Source organism: Papaver somniferum, chromosome 4 (genome assembly GCF_003573695.1).
Source record: "Papaver somniferum cultivar HN1 chromosome 4, ASM357369v1, whole genome shotgun sequence".
In the NCBI taxonomy this organism is placed as follows: domain Eukaryota; kingdom Viridiplantae; phylum Streptophyta; class Magnoliopsida; order Ranunculales; family Papaveraceae; genus Papaver; species Papaver somniferum.
The window spans coordinates 48,820,964-48,848,212 of NC_039361.1; the positions used below are offsets into that span (position 1 = coordinate 48,820,964).

Below are 27,249 nucleotides of genomic sequence, written 5' to 3' on the forward strand. Positions count from 1 at the left end.
CCAGTTGTTAGAGTTCTCCTTTATATAGTTTTTAAATCCTGATTTGCAATCCAAGTTACCTTGGTAACAAAGCATTCAATAATCACCGTTAGATGAAAAACCTGATTCAACCAAGCTAATATCTTTCAACCGTTATATCGAACTTAGCTTGTTACACACAAATGAAATGTACCCTCATTTAGGTTTATGTAACCGTACCCAAACGTGTACACTCATGTTATGGTCAACTGAAGTTAGCCATATGGTTAATCTCATATTAACCTTATTCATCTTATCCATAACTAGTTCAAATGACTCAAATGAAACTAGTTAAAGAACTGTTTAATTGTATAGAAGACACAATTGAAACCAAATCGGTTTGATTCACTTGAATCAATCATGAACATTATATCCACGGTTTGCAAATATTGCATTCTTTAAAGATTTAAATGTTTAAGCTCATGAACAGACCGATTTGACAAAATAACCAGCTTAAGTATGCGTACGGGTATGCGTACTTAAGCAATCGGATTTCAGTTTGTTAAGTTTCCAAACTCAGCAGAAATTCTCGGTTGGAAAACTTCTGCCAGTATGCGTACAGGTACGCATACTTAAGGTGACTAGTTTAGGAGTTTGTAATTCCCAAACTCAGCAGATATTTTCGGTTCGAAACTTCCTCTAGTATGCGTACGGGTTCACATACTTAAGGTGACTAGTTTAGGAGTTTGTAATTCCTAAACACAACAGATAGTTTCGGTTCGAAAACTACTGCCAGTATGCGTACGGATTGCATTCCTTATGCTGTCTCCTTCACCAATTTTGTATACACACATATGCATACACTTGGTTCCCGGTTTATGGATTTATACACTAATGTGTGAGCAAACTATATATGCTTATATCCAAGGATGGTTATATCATGAACTCTTAATTTCAAGCATTGGAACTTTCTTAGAGGACGTTATATAGTTGTTGTATAAAACCATTTTTCGTCAAAGCAATTTTCAAGTTATTGAAATTATCATAATGAAACATTCCAAGGCAACACCAAATGATTGTATCACACAAACCATGTTAGATGTAACTCGGCAATTTTCATATGATCTTATTTGAACTTTTGTCACGAATGTAAGATGAACATGGATAAAGTGAAAGCTTTCCAACACATATTTCGAGAAATATATAAGCGAGATAAACTCAGCTCGAAATCTCAAATGTGCATAATAGAAAACTATATTGTAACACGACTTATGTCTCAATATAGTAGATAGAGTAGAAATAGACTTTCCAAGTGATACATGAGTTTAAGTCTCCACATATCTTTTGTTGATAAAGTTCCACAAGCTCCCCTTAGTAGTTCTTCGTCTGAACTCCGAGAGATCTGAGATCAACTAAACTATCTATGTCCTAGTCTGAGACATCTATAAATAGGCTAGAAATCAAGACTTATAGTTTTGATCACTAACATTGACAAACATGCTTGAGATAGAAACACATGCGAGTTCGACCGAGCAATGCTCTAACAATATCCCTCTTTGTCAATTTTAGTGACAAAACTATCAATACATGTGGATTACAAAAATAAATAAAAATTGAAGCTTCATCCACATGCTTGATCTCCTTGGAATCTTCAACATGACTCGAAATCTTCGTCACTTCCAAGTACTCCATGATTCCAAAGTTTGCAAGCTTGGTCTCATAGTTGTTGAGGATCCGTAGCTATAACAATGAGAAAACAAATGCTCTCAATCATTGTCATACAGTGTCATAGTATTATTACACAACATCAAAGTTCAATTGTATCACAACTTTGACAACAATACTATGGTGATATGTATTACTCCCCCTTAGTCAATACTTTATCTCAACATGAAAACCACTCCCCCTTACATAATGATCCGTAAACCATATGTATTTGTAGTATGAACTATACATTAATTCTCTCCCTTTTTGTCAATAAAATTGGGAAAGGTACAAAAATTAGTGGGATCCTAATGAAATTTCCACGGAGATACTTCATGACCAAAAGAGAATAACATACCAACAAATTTAGATGCAATCATAAAGCCGAAGCTAAATGCATTCATCAAGGAGTTTATAAAGATACAAGATAACCCCTAAAGTATTCTGCAGCCGCATTCCCCACAAAGATATGGCGATTAAGCACAAGTTCAAAAGAACTCTCCCCCATAAAATGTCATCCCCAAAGTAACAACAAAGGCGACCTTGATTTTACAAGAAAAGAGGGATTTCAACGCACACACAGATACAAACAGAAATGCATCTATCTAGAAACAAAAGTAAAAAAAAAAAAAAAAAACTGAACCAGTACTCATGGAAATCCAAACTCAATTGCCCAAAAGATCGAGATTCTATCAGGGGCAAGAGTTATGAAGAACTAATGAACCAAGACAACACCAATAGACTGCCACAAGTATTGAAATGTGGCAGTGTCTAATGGTATGGTGAGAATATCAGCCAATTGTTTTTCAGAAGGCACAAATTCCATATTTATGATACTATTTTAATAAAGATCTCGAATAAAATGGTATCTTATGTCAATGTGTTTGGTTCTTGAATACTCAACAGGATTCTCAGTTATGTGAATCGCACTGGAGTTATCACAAAAGATCTTAGTTATTCTGAGTCAATTCCATAGTCATCAAGCATTTGTTTCATCCATAGAAGCTGACCATGAACCCGCAACAATATGTTCTGCTTCACATGTTGAGAGAGATTGTGAATTTTGTTTCTTTCTATGCCAAGCAATAAGATTCAATCCTACATAGTAAAAAACCCCTAATGTACTTTTTCTATCTTCCACGCATCCTGCCCAATCAGCATCTGAATAGGCAGTAAGATCAGTGTTAGTATCAAAAGTGTAAGAAAGACCATACCCGACAGTGTGATTAATGTAGCATATGATCCTCTTTGCAGCTGCAAGATGAGACTCTTTCGGATTTTCCTAGAACCTAGCACATCAACCAACACTAAAGGCAATATCAGTCCTTGTGGTAGTGAAATATATAAGACTTCCAATGATAGATTGATAGAGTTTTTGATCCACATTTACACCTTTCACATCCCGATGAAGTTTACCCGTGGTAGGCATAGGAGTCAGTTTTAGAGTTGACTTATCAAGGGCGAATCTTGAAACAAGATCTTTGGCATATTTTTCTTGAGATAAGTAAATTTCATCCTTGTGTTGTTGAATTTGTAAACCCAAAAGAATTTTAATTCACCAACATTGCTCATTTCAAACTCATTACCAAGAGAGACTTGAAAATCTTTTGCAAGTTTATCTGATGTTGATCCGTAGATGATATCATCTAAATAAACTTGAGCAATCACAACATCTTTCCCACTCCACTTGGTAAAGAAGGTTTTATCAGTTATGCCTCTCGAAAAACCTTTCCTAAGAAGAGAAGTAGTTAGTTTTTCGAACCAGGCGAGGTGCTTGTTTTAATCCATACAATGCCTTATTGAGTTTAAGGACATGATCAGGAATATTAGGGTTTTCGAATCCCTTAGGTTGAGCGACATAGACTTCTTACTTTAAATTCCCATTTAGGAAAATAGATTTTATGTCCATTTGAAACAACTTAACCTTAATAAAACAAGCATGAGCTAATAACAACCGAATGGACTCGAGGCGTGCCACAGGAACAAAGGTTTCGTCAAAGTCGATTCCTTCAATCTTTGAGTGTCCTTGAGCGACAAGTCTAGCTTTGTTTCCGGCAATGGTGCCAAACTCATCAGACTTGTTCTTAAATATCCATTTGGTTCCAACAATATTGATGTTGGGTGGACAGGGTACGAGTACCCATACGTCTTATCTTTGAAATTGATTTAGCTCTTCATGCATAGCATTCACCCAATGGGGATCTCTAAGAGCTTCATCAATATTTCTAGGTTCTACTTGCGACAGATAACAACCAAAATTGCAAATATTTTGAAGTTGACCTCTCGTCTTAGCAGTATATTCCCTTTCCCCAATGATATTGTTGGTATCATGATTCCATTGAACCCAACGATGTCGTGGAGGAACACGTTCTTGTTCAATAGGAATGGATTGACTAGAGCTTTTCTCCTCATCACTAGAAACTTCCGGATCAGCAACTGTTGGAACAACTTTTACTGATTCTGACGTTTCTTTGACATTCTCAATTGTCTCAGTAGGAAACAATTCAACAGGAGAGTCATCATGATGAAAATTACTTAAATCATCAATAATAACATTAGCAGATTCCATCATGACTTGGGTTATGAGATTAAAAACTCGAAAACCACGACTGTCAGATGCATAGCCAAGAAAAATATCTTCATCGCTTTTTGAATCAAATTTCCCTTTTTATTCACGGTCCTTTAGAATGTAGCACTTGCTGCCGAACACTTTAAGATAGTGTAAGTTGGGTTTCTTACCATACCACAACTCATAGGGAGTGTTTAAGGTCTTTGACCGTAGATAAACACGATTGATCAAGTAGCAAGCCGTAAAGACCGCCTCACCCCAAAACCTTAACGGTAAGTTTTTGTTATGGAGCATTACTCTTGCCATTTCCTGAATGTTTCTATTCTTCCTTTCTGCAACTCCATTTGCTTGTGGAGTAATAAATGGTGAGTATTATTGAATAATTCCCAGAGAATTACAATATTCAAATACTTTGGTGTCTTTGAATTCAGTATCACGGTCGCTTCTAATTTTTTTTTAGTTTGTGACCTTGTTCATTATGGATTCTATTCACAATAATCTTGAATTCACTTAGAGTTTCATTCTTGTGAGCAAGAAAAGCCACCCAAGTGAATCTGGTGTAATCATCCACCATAACCAAAGCATATTTCTTCTCAGCCATAGTAGACTGTTGAATTGGGACGAAGAGATCCATATGAATTAAATCAAGTGGATCTGTGGTGAGAATACCTTGAGATGATTTGTGTGGAAATTTTGTTTGTTTACCCTTTTGACAGGCACCACATACACCTTCAACCTTGACATTGATTTTGGGAACGCCTCTAACAAGTTCTTTGTTAATGATCTTAGTTAGGAGACGATAATTGATGTGACCAAAATGCTCATGCCAAATATGTGTAGATTCCACCTTAGTCAAATTGCAAAAATTATTGAACTGAGTATCAAGAAGATAGCAGTTATTTTTTCCACGTGATCCTTGAAAAATAACTTTTCCATATTTACCGACATTGTCACACCCTTTAGCATTGAAGACAAATTTATGGCCTTTGTCGCAAATTTGACTAATAGAAAGGAGATTAGCAGTCATACCTTTAACGAATACGACATAATGTATTTTAAGAACACCGAGTAATTTGATCGTCCCCTTCTTACTTATGTAGCAACAACTTCCATCTCCAAAAGTTACTGGTCCACCATCAAAGTCGCTTATGTTGATAAACCACGAGAAGTCTCCAGTCATGTTCCTTCTACATCCGCTATCAAGGAACCATTGAAAGGGTGATGTTGACTTTAGATCAAAAGATCCCATGATAGTACTACTAACCAAGTTAGGTTTTCGTATAGATTGTATTTTAAGAGGAGACACAAGTTGTAAAGCTTTCTTATGAAGATCACTCGCAACTTTTAATCTTTTCTTAAAAGATAAACATGAATGTTGAAAGTGATTACAAGAACCACAAAAAAAAAAAAGTCCCAATATCGTTAATCTTGTTCTAAGAATTCTGAGCACGAACAGGTTTCACAAAGCCTAGGCCTCGTTTATCGTCTGACTTACGAAAATTCTTCAACAAAGAATTAGAGGAATTAATCGAATCCATTGAAGATGATTTTACTGATTTCAAATCCTTAAGTTTTGCAATTTCTGAAACAAGGTCAGAGTTGATCTGGATTTGTTCATCTAACTTCTTTTGGAGATTATTTACCTCTTCAGAGCATTCTTGAATCTCAGATTTTTTGATTCGACTTTCTCAATTAAGACTCTCAATTATTCTTATCAAGTGATGTTTCTTGAAATAAAGAAAATTGATGAGGTTTTTTGAATCAAGATTCTCAACCTTAGCAATGACAACAAGAACATGCTTGATGTTGAGATTATGTTATTCTGGTGAAGCGTTTTTAGAGACGATATTTTCCGTCATCAGATCGCTACAAACACAGACTTATTAGGTCTTTAATGTGTTTGCCTGCTCTAATACCAATTGAAAATGCGGGGGTCTAACAACCACACCCAACGATTCGTTTGGAAATCTGAGAGGACTTAATCCAATACACTTTCTAGAGAATCAACTAGACAGTAAGACTCAATCTAGAATAAAGTATATCAAAGAGTGTAATATCTCGATCTCTTTATTTAATTCTTACTCAAGCAAACAGAAATCTGCGAGTCTAATTAAATACAAGAGAGATAACTTGGATGGTACCAAAGACCAATATCCAAGTGTCAATCAATGTAAATCAACAACCAAAGGTTGGATATTCTAATTGATTGATTTAAACACACAAGCTGTGATATTTCAATTATATAACAAAATATAATGCGGAAAAGAAATAACACAGACACCAGAATTTTGTTAACGAGGAAACCGCAAATGCAGAAAAACCTGGGACCTAGTCCAGTTTGAACACCACACTGTATTAAGTCGCTACAGTCACTAGCCTACTACCAATTAACTTCGGACTGGACTGTAGTTGAACCCTAATCAATCTCACACTGATTCAAGGTACAGTTGCGCTCCTTACGTCTCTGATCCCAGCAGGATACTACGCACTTGATTCCCTTAGCTGATCTCACCCACAACCAAGAGTTGCTACGACCCAAAGTCCAAGACTTGATAAAAAAATCTGTCTCACACTTAAAAGTCTATATGATTGAATAAATCTGTCTCCCACAGAAATACCCAAGAGTTTTTATTCCGTATTTTGATAAATCAAGGTGAACAAGAACCAATTGATAAACCACACTTATATTCCCGAAGAACATCCTAGTATTATCAATCACCTCACAATAATCTAAATCGTATGATGGCGAAACTAGATATTAAGGAATCACAAATGATAAGACGAAGATGTTTGTGACTAACTTTTTATCTTGCCTATCGGAGAAATATATCTCAAGCCAATTTTACAATTGTACTCGAACGATAGAAACAACAAGATCGGATCACACAACTACAAGAGAAGTAGTATCGGTCTGGATTCACAATCCCAATGAAGTCTTCAAGTCGTTACCCTACAAGGTTTAGGAAAACCTAAGGTTAAAGGATAATCGACTCTATATATACAACTAGTATCACACAGAAGGTGTGGGGATTAGGTTTCCCAGTTGCTAGAGTTCTCCTTTATATAGTTTTCAAATCAAGGTTGCAATCCAAGCTACCTTGGTGACAAAGCATTCAATAATCACCGTTAGATGAAAAAACCTGATTCAACCAAGATAATATCTTTCAACCGTTAGATCGAACTTAGCTTGTTACACACAAATGAAATGTACCCTCATTTAGGTTTGTGTAACCGTGCCCAAACGTGTATAGTCATGTTGGCTCAACAATGGTCAACCGAAGTTAGTCATATGATTACTCTCACATTAACCTTATTCATCTTATCCATAACTATTTCAAATGACTCAAATGAAACTAGTTAAAGAGTTGTTCAATTGTATAGAAGACACAATTGAAACCAAATCGATTTGATTCACTTGAATCAATCATGAACATTATAGCCACGGTTTCCAAAGATTGCATTCCTTAAGATTTAAATGTTTAAGTTCATGATTTGACAAAATAACCAGCTTAAGTATGCGTACTTAAGCAACCGGATTTGAGTTTGTTAAATTTCCAAACTCAGCAAAAATTCTCGGTTGGAAAACTTCTGCCAGTATGCGTACGAGTACGCATACTTAAGGTGACTAATTTAGGAGTTTGTAATTCCCAAACTCAATAGATATTTTCGGTTCAAAAACTTCCTCTAGTATGTGTACGGGTACGCATACTTAAGGTGACTAGTTTAGGAGTTTGTAATTCCTAAACACAACAGATATTTTCGGTTCGAAAACTTCTGCCAGTATGCGTACGGATTGCATTCCTTATGCTGTCTCCTTCACCAATTTTGTATACACACATATGCATACACTTGGTTCCCGGTTTATGGATTTATACACTAATGTGCGAACACACTATATATGCTTATATCCAAGGATGGTTATATCATCAACTCTTAATTTCAATCATTGAAACTTTCTTAGAGGACGTTATATTGTTGTTTTTCACAAACCATTTTTCGTCAAAGCAATTTTCAAATTATTGAAATTATCATAATGAAACATACCAAGGAAACACCAAATGATTGTATCACACAAACCATGCTAGATGTAACTCGGAAATTTTCATATGATCTTATTCGAACTTTCGTCACGAATGTAAGATGAATATAGCTAAAGAGAAAGCTTGCCAACACATATTCGAGAAATATATAAGCGAGATAAACTCAGCTCGTGTGCATAATAGAAAACTATATCGTAACACGACTTATGTCTCAATATAGGTGATAGAGTAGAAATAGACTTTCCAAGTGATAGATGAGTTTAAGTCTCCACATACCTTTTGTTGATGCAGTTCCACAAGCTCCCCTTAGTAGTTCTTCATCTTCAAATGATGAACGCCGAGAGATCTAAGCTCAACTACACTATCTATGTCCTAGTCTGAGACATTTATAAATAGGCTAGAAATCAAGACTTATAGTTTTGATCACTAACATTGACAAACATGCTTGAGTTAGCAACGTATGCGAGTTCGAATGATCAATGCTCTAAAAATAATGACAATATCCGTTTTCACACACTATTAGCATCAAAGCAATTTTCAAGATATTGAAATAACCATTATCGAAACATTCCAAGCCTACATCAAATGATTGTATCACACGAACCATGTAAGATGTTGCTCGGAAATTTTCTCATGATATAAGATGAACTTGGTCGAAGCGAAAACTTATCAACACATATTTCGAGAAATATGTAAGCGAGATATACTCAGCTCGAAATCTCAAATGTGTATAGAGAAAACTATATCTTAACACGACTTATGTCTCAATATAGGAGATGGTATAAATAGACTTTGCAAGTGATAGATGAGTTCAAGTCTCCACATACCTTTTCTCAAAGAAGTTCCACAAGCTCCCCTTAATAGTTCTTCGTCTTCAAATGATGAACTCTATGAAATCTAAGCTCAACTACACTATCTATGTCCTAGTCCGAGACATCTATAAATAGGCTAGAAATCAAGACTTATAATTTTGATCACTAACATTGACAAACATGCTTGAGATAGCAACGCATGCGAGTTCGACCGAACAGTGCTCTAACAATAATATAATGTAGGAGTATATAAGATTCGAGAAATAAAAATAGTACAAGGCTAGCTAAGCCAAAAGATGGTCGTTCCAGCCTTATTTTCGTCTCAAAGGAGGAGAAACCTCAGATCATCTTTATGAAAGATTTTTGTGAAGACTATTTATGATAGTCTGTTATGGATCCAACAAACCTCTGACCATCTTGAAATGGTTGAAGACATCTATATATAGTGTTGAGCTCACGCTAATGATCTCGTACAAGGTGCAAGAGGCGGAGGAGTGGGGAAAATGGTTGAAATCATGCCCATGTATGTATGGAAGATTCTAGAAACCATATTCCTGTTATTCCCTCGTCTCAACAACTTTTTCCCGGCTTATTATGTTCTCATTAGTTTATAATTACACCATATGTGCCAAGCACCATCGTACCAATACCCTAGTGAGTATCCCCTTGTGACGTATTTTTATGTCTCGTATAGATTTTAATAGTATGATTCAAGTACTGATTTATTGGTCAAGTCTTAATAATGACTTACTTAATTAGTGAGGCGAGATGCTCAGTTCACTACTTAGTTAAGTAGACTGACCAGTGTTGAGCCTAGAAAAAATAACAAGTCCATCAATGACTTGTTGAAATTTAGTAAGTCCTAGAATAAACTATTTGTATTATTGAGTGTTGATACTTGAGACTTGATAATAGCAGTCGTGGGCGTATGAGTAATTCTGGTACCTCGTGTCAGTGTGAATTACCAGATGTTTGCATTTGAATGAGCTCAACTGAAAGGCTCGTCTGTTGAATATTTGTGGATAAGGGACTAAGAGGTAACTCAGACATTGAGAGACATGTATATAAGCAAGATGAAGAATTTTTTACTACACCACAAAGAAGGTGCCAACTAATATTAGTTTCAGTAGAGTAAGGCCAGTATAACCGTGATAATTTTTGGATATGGCATTAGTCATGTGCCCGTGAGGATATCTTGAGCTTGCATTAGGATAACTCCGTAAGATTAAGTTGCGCTAGAATTAGCCCAACGCCGTGAAATATATGGAGATAACACTAGGCTAACACTGTGAGATAGGTTGGCACTGAAATTTAGGTCAGCATCGTAAAATAGCTGGGACTCGCACTAGGCTAAAATCATGAGGTAGGTTGGCGCTGCGCCATGGAAGAAGTTAGCATTAGAACTAGACTAGACTAGTGTTGTCTATATCGCTGACGCTGGCATTAGGATAAGGTGGTCAAGATTCTCGGCGCTAGCCTTGATCTAGCATCGTGAATATGTTGGCGTTGTGATGCTAGCATTGTGGCCATGAGTTATGGATATCGTTGTAGTGCTCGCATTTCATGGTGTTGTGGCTTTCCGGCGTTATTACCAGCACATTCATAATTATTTTGCAATGGCATTGTGGTATTATGTTAGAGCATAGCTCAGTTGAACTCACCAAGCGTTCGTATGTCAAGTTTGGTTGTCATATTCTAGTATGAAAACTCATATAAAGTCGCTTGATTAAATACTAGAGTCAACTTCGTTTAGGTTAGAATAGATAGTCTAGGAATGTTGAGACATACAAGTATTACTCTGAAGACCTGAAGAAGTAATGAACTACAACGACGACATCATCCTTCCACTTGAGGTTAGTAATATTGACTTGAACTGTTTCATTCCTAACGCATCTTTCAAGTCGTGCTATATTGAAAACATAACTGTGAAGTTGTATATAATGTACATATTATATAATACTCTAGTGATGTGACACGATCATAATAGTATGCTCATAGTATTAGGGAATTATACTACAAAGTATAATGCTTATCTTTTGAACTTCGTAGATATGACGACAACATAATCTTATATATATTGTTATGATTATGTGAATGTGTTATGGTGAAGATTTCATCCTAGGAAACAATGTTTTATATTTGTTTAAAGGAAGTGCATTCATGAACTTGTTTCATGAATCGAAAGGGAAATTATTAGGCTTATTGGTCCAGCTATTCATTGCAAATCTTTGGATGACCAATATGTGTGAGATGGTAGAACCTATCTTAACTTCGTTATATATCTTGGTATAACTAATAAAAATGCGTGACTTATGATTTGGTATGACTGGTTTTGATAATTGGTGTAAGCGATCCTAAGTAATCACCATGTGATGGTATGATCGGTCCTTGTAATTGATGTGACCGATCTTAATAATTGGTGTGACTGGTCATGATTATGTGTGACCGATCCTTGTAATTGGTGTAACCGGTCCTGGTAACTGGTGTGACCGATCACAAGTAATACCATGTGTTGTTAGAGCACTGCTCGTTCGAACTTGCAAGCATTGCTATCTCAAGTTTGTTTGTCAAGTTTAGTTGTCAAAACTATAAGTCTTAATTTCTAGTCTACTTATAAATATGTCTCGGATTAGGATAGAATGTGTAGTTGAGATTTAGACTTCACAACGTCCATCGATTGAAGACGAAGATCTATTAAGGGGAGTTTGGAGGAACTTCATCAATAAAATGTATGTGGAGACTTGAACTCATCTATCACTTAAAAGTCTATTCTATTATATCTCATATTGAGACTAAGTCGTATAGTTGTACAAACTTTACATTATACACATTTGATATTTCGAGATGAGTTTAAATTATCTCTCAAAATGCCTTTTGGGAAATCATAAATGTCAATAACACTAATGCATTCATAGACAACTGGGTACCTAATGCTACTCACCCGCTCTGCAACTCATATCCTAATCCTAATCTTTCTTCTACTAGTTTTATCAAATAAGAAACTAAATTTTGGAAGCAATATTTAGTTTAAGCTAATTTCACTGGTATAAACAACCAACAAATTCTGAAAACTAGAATCTCGATTTCAGGAGAGGGTAGAATTATATGTCCTTTCACCACTATTAATCTTATTTTTAACTCCTTATTGATGATCTTCCAAACCATAATAACCCTGGAAATCTCGTCTATAAGGTTATCTGGAATTCCCTGTGCTACCTTAATTAGATTCAACTTTTATTCAGAAATGTTTCGAAAATATCTTTCCAAACAAAGTTAGACTATTTAGGTCTATTCCTAACCAGGATACACTTTGCAACATGTGTGATTCTAGCATTCCTAAGAGTGTTGAACATTTATTACTCCATTGTAATTTCTTTAGAGCAACATGCGTTGCTTCCCATTTGGTATTGTAGTTTTACAAGATGTAGGCGCAATTTTTAATATTCATGATTGTATTTGAACATGGATTACCAGTGGTCATAACAAGGATCAAATATGTTATATCTTTACAACTACTTGGTGTGTATGGAGAGACAAATATTTTTTGTCATTTCCAGGGAAAACAACTTAATCATCTACATTCTTCAAGAATGACAGTCACCCTTTCTAACAATTCTACAAGTTTTATGAATGTCAACAATAACCATTCTCATCAGAGTATTATTGTGACTTCTTATTCTCATTCAAATAAGAATCTTCATCAAGATTGTATGTTAGTACATTATGATGGTTCCTATGAAGAGACTCTATCCATACTGGTATGGGGATTGTGATAACTGATACTGCAAGAAAGTTCTAATGATGTAGTAAAATCATTGAGATAGCTAGAAATCCTGAAAAATCTGAAAGCATGACAATGTTTATAGTTTTGAATTGGATGAGAATCAAGCACTTTGTAAGTATTTGTGTTGGGAATGATGTAAAGAATGTTATGTCTTACCTTAAAAAAAAAAGATAACCGAACTAGTTGGTTTAGTAAACCTATTCAATATGATTGTCAGATGTTAGCAAAAAATTTCAATTTTATTAAGTTTGAGTTTATTAATAGAGAATGCACTTCTATCGCAGATTTAGCTGTCAAACTTTGTAGAATGCATTCTAAGTCTGGAGAATGGATAAAAGTTTCTCCAACATTCCTCCTCTTAAACGTGAATTTTTTCAAAATTAATAAAGTTTTTTTCCTATAAAAAATAATAATATCGACGCTTATGATATGTCTGTAATATATTACATACCTAATGGGAGATCATGATACATCCCTCCTTTCTGTTTCTCCTTCTCCAATAGCATAATTTATTTTTGCTATTGGAATTTTCCTTGATCAAATATGAAGCGGATCTTAGCAGAACCAAATCATCCTAGTCTCTGTTAGCTAATTTTCCATCTTCCTTGCTTTAGTTTTTAGATATTGTTATTTTGTTTTAATTTTTCATGTTATTTATTAGGTCTGCAAGAATTATTGCCGCTGGTATTTTTGTTCTTCAAAGTTGATGATTATCAAGACAAGGTTGTTAGATCTTGTCCAAAGAACAAAGCATACTGCAACTACAAGTCTTACTTCAATTACAGCAACACCGAAATCAACAATAGTTTCAAAGTCAAGTTCATCAACTGCTAAAGTACCACCAAGACTCAATTATCGATTCAGGTGGATTCAGACCGATTCAGAATACCAATGATACTTTAGATGTTGTTCTTTTGGTTTCTTTGGCTCATGTATCTTAGATTCATATGTATTAGGAAATACTTGGTTGGATCTTTTTAAGAGGCCATCGTTGCCATGTGAAATGATGCAAACCAGTTTTGTTTGGTTTCAAGCAAAACATATTTGACCTCCTGACCAATGTAGTGAATTCCAGATTTCGGTCTTTCTCGGTTGGGACCTATGCACAGGGACAACTTTCTCAGGGAGATTGAAGTCTCGGAGTAACTACTTATACCTGCAGTATGTATATTGAACATTTTTCATGCATTGTACTTGTTAAGATGTATAAAGGAATAATGAAATATCACCAATTAAAAAAAAAACACAAGTCTTCATTCAAAATAGTAGAAAACCCAAAATCCATACAAATTTCAAACTAGAAGCACAAGATAAATGAACTTCAACCGAGATTTCTGGCAAGTTCCTTCCAAATTCCGGGGTGAGTCAACGGAGATTCGCGACCAAATTATGTCTCGGTGGAATCAAACATTCTGCTACCTTGATTGCCGAAATCAAAATTTCTGATATAGTGTTTCCCTTTAGGTTACATATTTTAAAAAAACCATGGTTGGATCTTCAGATGATTCAATCAACGCTAGATGCAGTGTTGGAAATTGGTGTAGCTTGGTTCGAAACAAAATCAATTTGGCATCTTAATGTGATATTGTCTTCTTGGAACTCTGAAATAATCGATGAGTCTGGTAGGATAGGTTTGACGGTTAAGAATTAAAGGATTTTTTCTAATCTTAATAATTGTATGATGAACTTGAACAAACTCTGTAACGATTTCGATCTACCCAAGTCGGTTTATTATTAAATATTTGAGGTACTCTCTTTTACGGAAAAAGAAAAATGATATAATTGTGACGGTCTTGAACTAGCACACATACATGTGGTTACAAATTCGAATCCATGTATGACCTTTTTGTGGAAAACATTGCAAAAGGTATATCAAAGATCTTGAGAAAGTAATCAGAGATTTCTTATGGGACCCCTTCATAAACGAAAAAAGGTTATCACTATGTGTCTTGGAAGAAATCTCGTGCTCCTCTCAAACCAGGAGGCTTAGGTATCAAATCCTTGAAGAATATGAACATGGCCTTGATTTCAAAGTGGTGGTGGCGTTTTAATAAAGAAAAGACAGCCTTATGGAGAAAAGCCATGGCCTCCAAATATGATACAATCCAGTTTGAAAGATCGACCAAAAAGCCGAAACCTCCCAACAAGTGCGGAGTTTGGAAATGTATTTATTCTATGTTAAACTGTTTTAAGCTTTGCTCGAATCTGAATGTGAGAGATGGAAATACTATTAGATTTTGGGAAGATACTTGGGTTGGGAATCAACCCTTTAACCTGAAATATCCTCATATTTACTTCTAAGAATTGGACTATCAAGCAATCAGCGAAGTAGAAGACTCTCCAACACTCCAATTGAAGAATTCACCGACCTCAGTTCAAGTATCCAAGATATCTGTGTGGGCTCTGAAGAGGACACTCTTTCTTGGAAGATTGATAAAAAAAGGATCTTTACGGTAAAGTATGCTTATTCTTGGTTTGCAAAGGAGAGATATTTAGAGACGAAGAATCTAAATATTTGGTCGAGGTCTTGGCCACATAAAGTTGGTTTCTTCTTATGGAAGGTATACCATAGATAAATAGCTACTCCAGATGTTCTTTACAAAAAAGGAAAACTGCTGGTCAATGGTTGTATTTTGTGTCGCAAAGCTGGCGAACTCATTTATTGTTCTACTGCGCTTTTGCAACAAAAGTATAGCATTTTATGTCTTTTGCAAGGATTGATTGGGTAATGCCAAATTGCATAGATATTATAATTAAAGGCCGGAGAATAAATAATCTCTCCCCAGCTGGTGAAGTACTTTGGGAAGTTCTACCGACGGTGATCACTTGAACCATATGGAACAGTAGAAATGATGTTCTCTTCAAGTATGCGACAACCGATGAAGATCAAGTGATCCATCAAGTGAAGATCCAAGTTTATAACTGGTGTAGAAATTAAGAACCTCTTACAGGGATCTCTCTAGGATATGTGACATCAAATTGGTCTCAATTCTTTGTAGCTTAATGGATTGTCAGTTTTTTTGAAGAATTCGACTTGAGTTATTCCTTGCCTTCTCAGTGTTTGCAATGTAACCTATAGATAAACATGGTTTCTAGACCGAGCGCTTACATTGCACTCAGTATATGAGTGAACAATCCCAAGAATTGCCACAATGTCAAAAAGGAAGTGAGGTTAGAGCAAGGGTTATGGGTAGTGTCACTCTTTCAAATGAAGGAGTGCACTACCAATTTGAGCATATTAGAGGCTGTTATGGGTAGTCTTTACCCCACTTTTCTCCCAAACCTGTTTATGCACTCGTTCAGGTGAACGAGTGGTTGGGAGTGTAACACTAGACGGGGAACAGTCCCCTGTCAGGAAAAATAGAGCTACACGGGGGAATGTCTCCCGTGTAGCAATTTTTTTTTGCATCAAACGGGGGACTGGACAGTCTCCCGTTTGGATGATTTTTTATTTTTATTTTTTTGACTAGGGACAGTCCCCTGTCTGGTCCAAACTCACAATTATTTTTACTGCATGGGAGACTGTCTCCCGTGTAGTGTCCTTTTTTTTGTTTTGGATTTGCACATGGTGGGTTCTCTCGTTCGTTTGGTTGAGTCCTCGCTCATTTGAACGAGTTAGTCTCCATTTGAAGACTACCCATAGCCTTTGCTCTTAGGAACATGGAAGGGAAAGAGTATCAAAGTTAGATACTTAGTCAACCAGAAGGAACAAACGATCCAACCATTTCTCATTTTAAAACAAGACCAAGCAACAAACAATCTCTAAAACAAGAATGTTTGTATACAAAGTAAAGGACATAGCCGTTTTATGGTCTCTTTAGCTAATTTGAACAAACACCGAAAGTAAGTCTCTCTCATGCAAACTTTGTTAAGGCTGCATTTTGCAAAGTCACAAAATGTGAAGTGTAAGCCTCAAAACAAATGCATGAAGTTCGTTCAGTACTTGGCTTGTTGGCAATGTTTTAACTTTATCGGTTTGTGTGGAAAATTCTTTCCAGTTTACAGTCTGTGAAATTGGTTGAGTAGTTACTTTCTTAGCGGTCAATTGACTCAAAACATTTGGAACGTCCGTCCGTCCCTACCTTATACCAGTATGGCAGGCAGCAACGTAAACTGTACAGTTGCATTTTTCTTACGCTTCACACACAACAAATGCACTGCTCCTTTTGAGAATCTTGATGCTTTAACAATTGCCAACTTTACAGAGATTGCTGTTTCAACAGATCCGACCAGAGACTGGAACAGTGATCATCCGGATAGTCTTTGAATACTAACTCAACCTTGAATATAAAAGTTCTCATAAAATAATCCCAACGACCAAATACGTAACAAGAGAAGTGAAATAATTATTGGGAAGATTAGTTTATGTTTTTTGATAAGAAGATTAGTTTAAGTTAATCTCATCTGATTGCTTTTAGTTTTAGGTGATCTTTTTGCTGCCTGTTTTCTGTTATGTCTTAATCTCCTCGTTGGTGGTTCCAAGAATATTAGATTCCATAAAATGGACATCCCAACAGCTCCATAGTCCAGTGTATGTATATTTTAATGGGATTCAAATCACTTTCATCAGAAGTCTAGTGTCTCTCTAGACTAGTAGTTTAGGGGAGATATTATTTTTATCTAAGAACCCAAACAATATGATAATGCAAGGTGCCAACGGCAGAAGGCCCAGGGTGGCCATTCTATGGCAAAATATGTCGACGGAATTTGTATTCTATAGCTGTTGGTGGTAACAACTAACTACGAGTAATCTACGATCAAGACGTATTGCAACAAAAATGTAGTTCTCATATTACGCGATGATAAAAGCTACTAGACTAGACATGGACTGCATGTTTTGTTGGTACACTCTGACAGACTTACGTACATTGACAGTGACCATATTTATGAGGTCCCCAAGTCTATGACCAAAGAAGAAAAAAGAGGCAATTACAATCGACCAGATTGCAATTACTTCAGTGGGTTATGATATGCACACACACAGGATTTGAAATCATTAGAGAATTTACTGCCGTGGTCCATTTACATTGGTGTAGACTGGTGCTATGGTTAGGATTTATGAGGACAAATGGTTACCACATGGTTCTACTCTAATCAAGTAGCAAGCTAATTCTCCCATTTGGGTCATAGAATTGATGAATGAAAATATGACCGGGAATACATTACAAGTAAAGACGAGGATACTATTCTACACGGGAGAGAAATACTGGGTCAGGAGAATTTACCGCAAAATTTGAGTAATCTTCATCGGTGTTGCAAGGAAAACTGTGGATTAAAATCTCCAAAAATTATATATACCGAAAAAAAAAAAGAGTAACTCTTTTTAAGGAATAGTAAGTATAACACGAAAGCAGAAACATAAGAATTTTTTTTTTAATGTGAACGGACGGTTTTGAGGGGAATTAAACGGTTCACCAATCTTTTTTTGATTCTAAGAATTTTAGTTGCCTTATAAAATAGTAAGACAATAAAGAAAAAGCAGACATGGTATGTTTTATTTATTTATCATTCCAACATTAGACATAATCTATCCAAATTATCACGTTAAGGATAATACTTATCAATGTAATGTGTAGTCAATTTGTTCCACCATTAATTCATTACTTTAGTTAGAAATAAAGTTGCGAGTTTAATTGGCTTTACTTTTTGGTTTGGTCACCTTTCCTTTCGGTCACCTAAAAAATGCTAGAGATCATATGAATGATAAAAAGGAAGCTTTCAAAATTTTCCTATTTCTTGAAATGAAATCTACCCAATTACCAATTTGCAAATTCCATATCAACTCATGCTAAACTTGCAGTGTACTCACAAGAAAACCACTGTTCATAGACTGTGAGAGGTAAAACTTCAAAAACGATTGTTCTCAAGATTTTTTACAAATTTATATAACCAAAAATGACTGGCCACCTAAACAAACTCCTCCAAAACCGTCTCTTACTGACTAAAAATCTTGTGATGGATCTCATAACTTCCGCATGATATTGATAATTGCCTCAAAAATAATGCGTAACCTGCAGTGACAAAACTGGATGGTGATTGAGGGGTGTTCCACCCACCCCCAAATCTCTAAATATCATCGGAAAGTCTTTTTTCATGTGTAGTTTTTGTAAAGAATAAATAATAACCCCCTAGAAATTTAATGTTTAGCCCACCTAGATTTTCAATCCTGTTTCAATTGCTGGTAACTTGTAAATATACTGAATAGCACGTTTGGACACTCACAAGTTACTTTTGACTTCTAGAAGTCAAAAAACAAGAAGTTGGTTTGAGTATAGAATTCTAAAACGACTTCTGGAAGTCAAAAAAAATTAATTTTTGTGAAGCGAAATTGTTTTGCTTCTGACTTCTGTTTCTGTTTCTGGAAAAGCAGAAATACTGGTATCCAGACGCGCTAGAAGTCTTGGATCTTGGGTTCTAATAGCGCGTTTGGATACAAATCTGTTTCTGATTTCTACTTCTCCCAAAGTCGAAGTCAGAAGCAAAGTCAAAAGTAAAACTATTTTGCTTCATAAAAAGTTGACTTTTCGGTTTCTAGAAATCGTTTTGAAATTTGACAGCCAAACTGACTTCAAACTTTTCGACTTATATAAATCAAAAAGCTACTTCCGAAATGCTATCCAAACCGGCTATATAAGGCTTTTGGATGGACGCCCCCGCCAAAATTTACTATTGGCTTGCAACTAGGCTGGCGCCAAGCACCACTGCACTATGGATGGCCTCTCGTTGCTGTGAAAACTAGTCGAAGTAAGATGCTGTTGGATTTAAAGTCACTACAATGGGCGTTTGTCATATGCAGTAAATGCATTTGCCTATTAAACTATTTCAGACACCAGAAATGAGCTCATTGAGAAATGTGAAATGGGAACGGCCTGTTGATTTCAGATGACAAGAACCAGCAGAGCAGAGGAAGATAAAAAATAATTAAATGAAGCTGTAACTTTTACTATACCTCGAGTCCTGGAGTATTAATCAATCAAACCAAACCCTTTTTAAAGTAAATCTAGACAATTACAGAGGTCCTGATCAAAGTGAAAAAGAAAAAAGGTAAAAAAATCCAATTTTGTTTTGATGAAAAAAATAAAAATAAAATCTAGTATTAAGTTATATAGTAGGTACACAATCAGCTTGTCTGTTCCACAAAAATACAAGTAAATAAATCCACAGACTACAACAACAAAAACAACACTCTTCATTCATATCATAAATGTATGTTGATTTCTCTACCACAGAGAAATAACAACTATTGATATGATTACGGACTAGTATTTTGATTCTGGGTTCTTCTTCTTTTCATCTGTTCCTCCTAGATAATTACAATGTCTTCTTCTGTGGTTAAAGATAAGAACTTAATGATTCAACAAGAAGAACAGATTAGGTATAACAGCAGAAGACCAAGAAACCAATCAATTTCACCGTCTTCTTCTTCATCAGCAGATCCAACACCACAAATCTCTCCACTTCTTCAATCCACACGTTGTAAACCAACTATTTCATCCATTTTTCTATCTACTTTTATTAATAACAACAACAGTAATGGTACTTCTTCTTCTTCTTCTTCAAACAATATGAAAGATAATAGGGATAATGCTAAAAAGAAGAAGAATCTTTCTTCTTCATCTTCTTTTAAAGGATTTGGATGTGCATCAACATCTTCACATCAAGTATCAGCTCCCACTGTTATTAGAACATCAGCAGATTGGCAAGCCAAGAAAGTTGGGAAAAAGAAACAGAGAAAGAAACAACCAAACCCAACTCCACTTGTTGTGGTTCCTGATGTTTGGTGTGCTCCTGGAATTGCTTTCTCTGCTGCTGATACTGATGCTTCTGTTGATTGTGTTGTCTCAAGAAGACCACTCCACCAGTCGTCTAGAGGAAGAAATGATAATAATGGTGGAGGAGGTGATAGGGTTTCTAATAATAATCATAATACTCACAGAGAGGTGAATGTTCTTTTCTCATTTTTCTTTACAATTTTTGGTAAATTTTCATTTTGGGATGTCCTTTATTTTGCTATATTTGTGTTTGTTTGTTAATTTAAGAAATTTGTTTTCACCTTTTTCTTTGATTCTGTTATGTTGTTTTTAATTAATGGGTTAGTTATGGATTTACCCCATTAAAGCTTTGTACCTGGTTTTCAAGATTCCTGGTTTTATTGTGTCCCATTTTGATAATCAACTCTCTTCTGCAGATCTTAGAATGTCTTGCTGTTCTTGGTATTAAGTATATTATAGTTTTAATGAATTAGTTTGACATTCTTTAGTTTAAATTGGGAATTTATGTCATTGCTCAGATTTCTTATTCTGCAATTAGTCCTTTCTCTTTGTATTACTTGATGAATATGTGTGTTCAATATTAATTGAAGTGCAGATTCTAATCTTGTTTACTGGTTGTCGATTACAGCGTCCTTGTATTTCGAGGAGAACTGCCACTCTTGAACAGATATCTTCAATTTTGGATTCACCATCTGACTTGGAACCATCTCACATTGAGTCTAAAGTTTTTGGAGCTAGGCATCACCGACATTACCGACATGGTTCTCCTGGAGGAATCTCAGAGGTAAGACTAGGAAGTTTTGTTGTTTGTTAAGAAATCTTAAAGTTTAGAAAAGCGTGGATATACAGTTCAACATTGTCATTCACTAGCCTCATTTTGTTGTTAAGCATAAATGCTTGCCTTAGTACTTTTGGATTAATCAAAAGATACTTGCAGTAGTGAAGAAGAAATTACGCCACAGCATTTTGCATTTCTTAAAGGCTGCAGTTATTGTTCAAGTAAAGAATATTAAGCATTTGAGCCATGTCTAGCATACTTTTTTAGAGTTTGCTCCTACACCCTTATAGTTCACCGTGTCCAAGCAAGTATGACCAGGTAGAACTCAACAACTACCAAATAAAAGTTCCTTTTGCCTTTCTCCAAAACTTTCAACCTTATGAAGATGCATAAAAAACCGAAGAATAAAATCTTGGCTATGAACAAGGAATAATACACCTAAGCTTTGAGTATAATGAAATTTATTTGTTATGTGGGAAAACTTAAGCATTTAATCATTGATCTGGTGCTGGATGAGTAGTAAGATATCTCAGAAATGTTTAATCAACATTCTTATAGTTGGCAATATATGTTAGTATCTGGTGAGAATTGCTTTATGAGAGGAACTTCTTATAAACGCATCATATTATTACTTCCAGGAACATCTGTAGTCTTCAACGGTTTGACCATTGGTCTAATCAAGAATTTATGGCCAGAATAAAACTAGATCATTGGGTTGTAATGCAGTCTAAAATTTGCCATAGTTGTAGTTAGTGCTTAACTGTTTTCATATGGCATTTGTTTAGATTAATAAATATCTCATGTAAATAAAAATGGTTCTATCAATTAGGAGGTACAGGTTTAGTTTCTCAGAGCGTTGGTCTTTTGCAGTTTCTAAGCCCTTTGAAAAAGTTCAGTGGAATGTTGTATTACTTAGGTTGTTTGTAAGCTCTTGAATCACTGAATCGCCGTTATTTGAGCAAAGACTACAAACACAGTATAAAAAATGCAAGGAACAAACTTTGTATTCAAGTGCTGTGTATTTAACTTATTGTGCAACATTGCAGATACTAATGTTCCAAAATAGCCTGTTGCTGGAAGGAAGATCTAGTGGACATGATCGATACAGGGATTTACGGCTCGATGTGGATAACATGACATATGAGGTATTCAAACTCTCTCCTCACCCAAAAAGATGAGTAGTACTGACTATGTAGACGGATTCTTTTGATTCAGTGCATCTCCTCCATTTGATACTATTTTTTTTTTTTTGTTAATTAGGAATTGCTCGACCTTGGAGAAAGCATTGGTAATGTAAGCACTGGATTGAGAGAGGATGAAATAACTCGCTGTCTCAGGAAAACAAAGCATTCTATCTTAGATGCTTTACAATCTCGCTTTCTCACCGACATGAACTGGAAATGTAGTATTTGTCAAGTATGTTACATTCTGACCTTGCTATGATTTTTCCTTTATAATTCTCACCATTTCCCGCTCCAATTATCGATAACTCTGTGCATTGAAAAAGCTATTCTTTGTGCTAACATTGATTGGTGTGTATGTATATGTTTATTGCAGGAAGAATATGAAGCAGATGATGAAGTGGGTAAGCTCAATTGCGGCCATAACTATCATATATGCTGTATAAAACAATGGCTTCTTCAGAAAAATGCTTGCCCTGTTTGCAAGGTCCCTGTAACGGCTCAATACTAGGCTATATACGATGACACTGTTTTCACACTATTTCTTTCGCCATGATTTGCTTTTTTCTTGTTTTCTTACTTAAGATCATATATCTATCCTCCACCCCGTTTTGTATAGATTCCCAAATTCTTGTGAATAATTACACATGCCATGAATTTTCTTTGTTGTGTAATTTTGCCTGGATACTTTCTTAGTTGGGAATACTAAAGAAGGCTGTATAAGACCTGAATACTTGAACATATCCAACTACTTGGATTAATATTAGCATTTGAGAACAGAAGAAGTTTCAAAAACTAATAGAGACTGGGAAAGCCACAGATTAGACCAAACTGCATCATCGATCAACTGCATTTCTGAGTTTCCTAGTAACATTTCTAACTTCATACATAAGTAAACTGTAAATACCAAATTAAATCAGAGAACTTTTAAGTAACAGACCTTGCTAGATGCAAACCATTTTTGTTAGTCCAAATGTTGATAGGTGTATATAATCTAAACTTTAGATCTAGGAATGGTTAATCCTTTTGAATACGAACACCAAACCAAGTGATTGAATACCCGGAATTGGACTTGACAACGGATTTGGCCTGCGGCAAGTGCTTTCCTTTTCCTTTAACATTAACAGGCTTCTTGGCATTTGCAGGGATTTTACGAGTTATCTCAATTTTAATCTCGCAAATATCATTTACAAGATATCCCTTCTTGGAATCATGCAGTTTACTAAGAGGGAAAAATTTAGGATAACCCCATGCTCCTTCTCTAGTACCTGAAACAAATTGTTTTTCACCCGCTGCAAACCAACATAATAACTGCTGGTTATTCCCTGAATATATTCACATTTTTCTCAAGAAAAAAGATAGAGGATTACCAACTGTCTTCGTATTAGCGGGATTAGTTTGATCAGTAATAGCAAAAGTGTATGCCACATTCACTGGGAAACTGGACGAGTCCACACGGTAAAGATAAATTGATAAGTGATCAAACACTTCCCCACATCCCTTGGGATAAATCCTTGCCTTCCTATTGAAAAAAAGATTGCAAGAATGGAGAGGCTTAATCAAAAAAGAAAAAGATAAACTGAACAGAAAGATTATAGAAACAAAATGAATACCATTTAGCACCGCCAGCACTGAAAACATCAGAATAGTGGGAAACTTTGTGGTTCAACTTAGAAAAGTTGCGGATCTTCCAAATGAAATTCATGGTTGAAGGAAGTTCAAGTATCTGAGTTCCCATTCTTAACCCTTCAATAAATCTTGAACAACTGATAAAGAAAAACTACTAGTAGAGCTACAACTGTGTGGGGAAATAGTGGTGTTTTGAGGCAAAGTTAAGTAGCAATTGTGTGATGCACTTGTATAACCCAAATGAAATACAAGTCCAAGTTTTATATAGCTGTCCTTACCAACTCCTTTTGTTCCATTTTTGAAGCTCGATGGTGATGCATTACTTATTGCAGTAATACTACATGGCCAAGAAAACTCCCTCTTAAGGCATTGCACTAGTGTGAGAAGAAGAGTTCAAAGATATTAAATAGCAAAAAACAAAATTGTTGCTTAAAAATGCTACCTAATAATACCAGAGGGTTAGGGATAGGATGGATGGTTTTTATGTGGGGGATTATTAGATGTTGAATTTGTGAAAGTAACTTCAAATTGATATATAGCCATATAAAAGATTAAACAACCACATGGGTATACAAAAATGGGAAACTCCTAGTACAGAACATCAATAGACAAGAACCATCCTATTATCTATAAATGTGGTTGTGGAGTCTTTCTTGTGACACTTTCAAAAGAGAAAAAAGCCTAAACCTATGAGCCAAGTCGGACTTTGATAAGGAAAAGAACAAACTGTTGGATTAACTTCAACATAGAAATCACTAACAAGCTGGTTAGGATAAGATTAGGAAATTGATGTAATCCTAAGGGAATTAGAAGTCATCTAGTTCTAAGAAAAGGAAAGACATGTAATAAGGTAATAGGACTAGGAAAATGAATTCATAGTTCTATATATATATATATGATCACCAAAGTTGTGGTTGATCATTTGAGCAAGATTAGAGCTTGTGTTTAGTTTTGAGAGATTTTCTAAACATCAATAAAGAGAGTTGTCTTTATATAAGCTAAGTTTCATCTTGCAGTTGCCATCAACTGGTATCAGAGCCTATGGTTGGGGCTACTGTCCGAACGGAGAAGTGGTTGTGGATGTCACCCGGTACGGCGCACGTGGAGCAGGCAAGGCCCAAGGTAGAGCTGGTGCTCAAGGTGGAGTTAATGCCGCACCCCATTAACTTAGGTGGAGCATGGTTCTATGATGGGCAAGGTTGTGCTTAAGGTGGAGTTAGTGCTAGCCTTCCCATTAACTCAAGGTGGAGTAGGGTTCCAGGGCGCGTAGTGACAATAATCATGTTCGATGGGTAACATATACGGACGATGATCATATGGTGGAGTATGATTGGATTGGTGAGGTGGTTTAATCTCGCCAAGGTGGAGATTGTTGGAGTATGTGGCGCGATGTAAACCACATATATATAGCTAGGATAGTCCCACATGGAATAAGAGGAAGTACATATGGTGTCTAATAAGCTTGGGCATCTCCTTTACATAGCACCGAGGCCTTTTAGATTAAAATCCCACACCTGCTACAACAGGTGGTTAAGTGGGGACAATATCGGTGCTATGTGGTCCGGCCCAGAAGTAGGGTCCGGCGGTCCTTGAAAATCCTAACAATTGGACAAGATGGTTCGAGGGCCACCACAAATAAATGATGAATCAAGGATCTGTGAATCATGTTTAGTTGGGAAACAAACGCGTCAAGGTTTTCCAAAAGCAACAACATTCAGAGTGGTAGTAAGTCGCGACGTGGTGTTTGATGAGACAACACATTGGAACTGGAAAGAAACTAATGATGGACCAAGTAGGGATCCAGGAATGTTTTACATGAGATGGGGTCAAGTAATTGATGAAGGCGAAGGACCCATAATCATCAATACCAATGGAAACAATGATGTTAATCAAGAAGAAGAAGAGAATAATGAAAACACTGAGAATAACGAAGAAGTAGAAGAAGAAGAAGAAGAAGAAGAGGAGATCGATGAAATAACTCAACCCATTCCACTGCGAAAATCAACAAGACAGATAAAAAAGCCACAGTATCTGGAGGATTATGTTCTTCAAGCTGCAGAAGAATGTGAGATTATGCTACTTTCTGTTAATGATGAACCAAGGAATTTTCAGGAAGCAAAGGTCTCTACTAAATGGACACAAGCATGTAGAGAAGAAATTATTTCAATCAACAGAAACAAGACTTGGTTTCTAGTTGATAAGCCAGGTGGGGTAAAAGTGATTGGTCTTAAGTGGATCTTCAAAATAAAATGGAATGCTGATGGTACTGTCAATAAATACAAAGCAAGGCTTGTAGCTAAAGGATATGTACAAGAATAGGGCATAGATTTTGATGAAGTTTTTGCACCAGTTGCTAGAATTGAAACAATACGCTTATTAATTGCAGAGGCAGCATCAAACTCATGGGAAATTCACCACTTAGACGTTAAGACAACATTCTTACATGGTGAATTGCGAGAAGATGTGTATGTTGAACAACCAGAAGGTTTTGAAGTAAAAGGACAAGAGCATAAGGTTTATAAGTTATCAAAAGCTCTATATCGTCTAAGACAAGCCCCTCGAGCCTGGAATACAAAGTTAGATCAAATCTTAAGAGAAATCAGATTTGTTAAGTGCTCTAAAGAAACATCAGTATACAGAAGAGAAGAAAAGGGAACGCTTCTTGTGATTGCAGTCTATGTAGATGATCTATTTTTGACTGGCAACTCCCTTAAGGTAATCAATGAGTTCAAGAGAGAAATGTCATCAAAGTTTGAGATGTCAGACCTCGGAAAACTCACTTATTACCTTGGCATAGAAGTCCATCAAGGAGTAGATGAGATTCAGATTAAACAAGAAGCTTATGCAAGGAGAATTCTGAAAGAAGCAGGACTTGAAACTTGTAATCCAACTAAGATACCAATGGAGTTTGGACTTAAAGTTTCAAAGGCACAAGAATAAGCTGAGATTGATCCAACGAGTTATAGAAGAAATGTTGGATGCCTTAGATACTTGTTACACACAAGACCAGACTTGGCTTTCT

The 27,249-nt window shown here is 35.8% G+C and overlaps 2 protein-coding genes across 3 annotated transcripts; one reads left to right on the top strand and one right to left on the bottom strand.

Annotated features, from left to right (window-relative positions):
- The first annotated feature begins 20,007 nt into the window (after nt 1–20,007).
- On the top strand, nt 20,008–23,339 carry LOC113275406 (E3 ubiquitin-protein ligase RLIM-like). Its single transcript, XM_026524896.1, has 5 exons — nt 20,008–20,807; nt 21,268–21,423; nt 22,464–22,562; nt 22,678–22,833; nt 22,975–23,339. The coding sequence occupies exons 1-5, from the start codon at nt 20,184–20,186 to the stop codon at nt 23,107–23,109; spliced, it is 1,170 nt and encodes a 389-aa protein (XP_026380681.1). The 5' UTR covers nt 20,008–20,183; the 3' UTR covers nt 23,110–23,339.
- Nucleotides 23,340–23,433: 94 nt separating this feature from the next.
- On the bottom strand, nt 23,434–24,456 carry LOC113275407 (ubiquitin carboxyl-terminal hydrolase 12-like). Of its 2 annotated transcripts, none has more exons than XM_026524898.1 (3): nt 24,212–24,456; nt 23,969–24,120; nt 23,434–23,866 (listed from the first exon to the last, which is right to left on the bottom strand). In XM_026524898.1, exons 1-3 carry the CDS (start codon nt 24,334–24,336, stop codon nt 23,616–23,618), a joined length of 528 nt encoding a protein of 175 aa, XP_026380683.1. In that variant the 5' UTR covers nt 24,337–24,456; the 3' UTR covers nt 23,434–23,615. The 2 variants fall into 2 exon arrangements, with proteins under 2 accessions (XP_026380683.1, XP_026380682.1); XM_026524897.1 differs by having other exon boundaries at nt 23,434–23,890.
- Between the last annotated feature and the right edge of the window lie 2,793 nt (nt 24,457–27,249).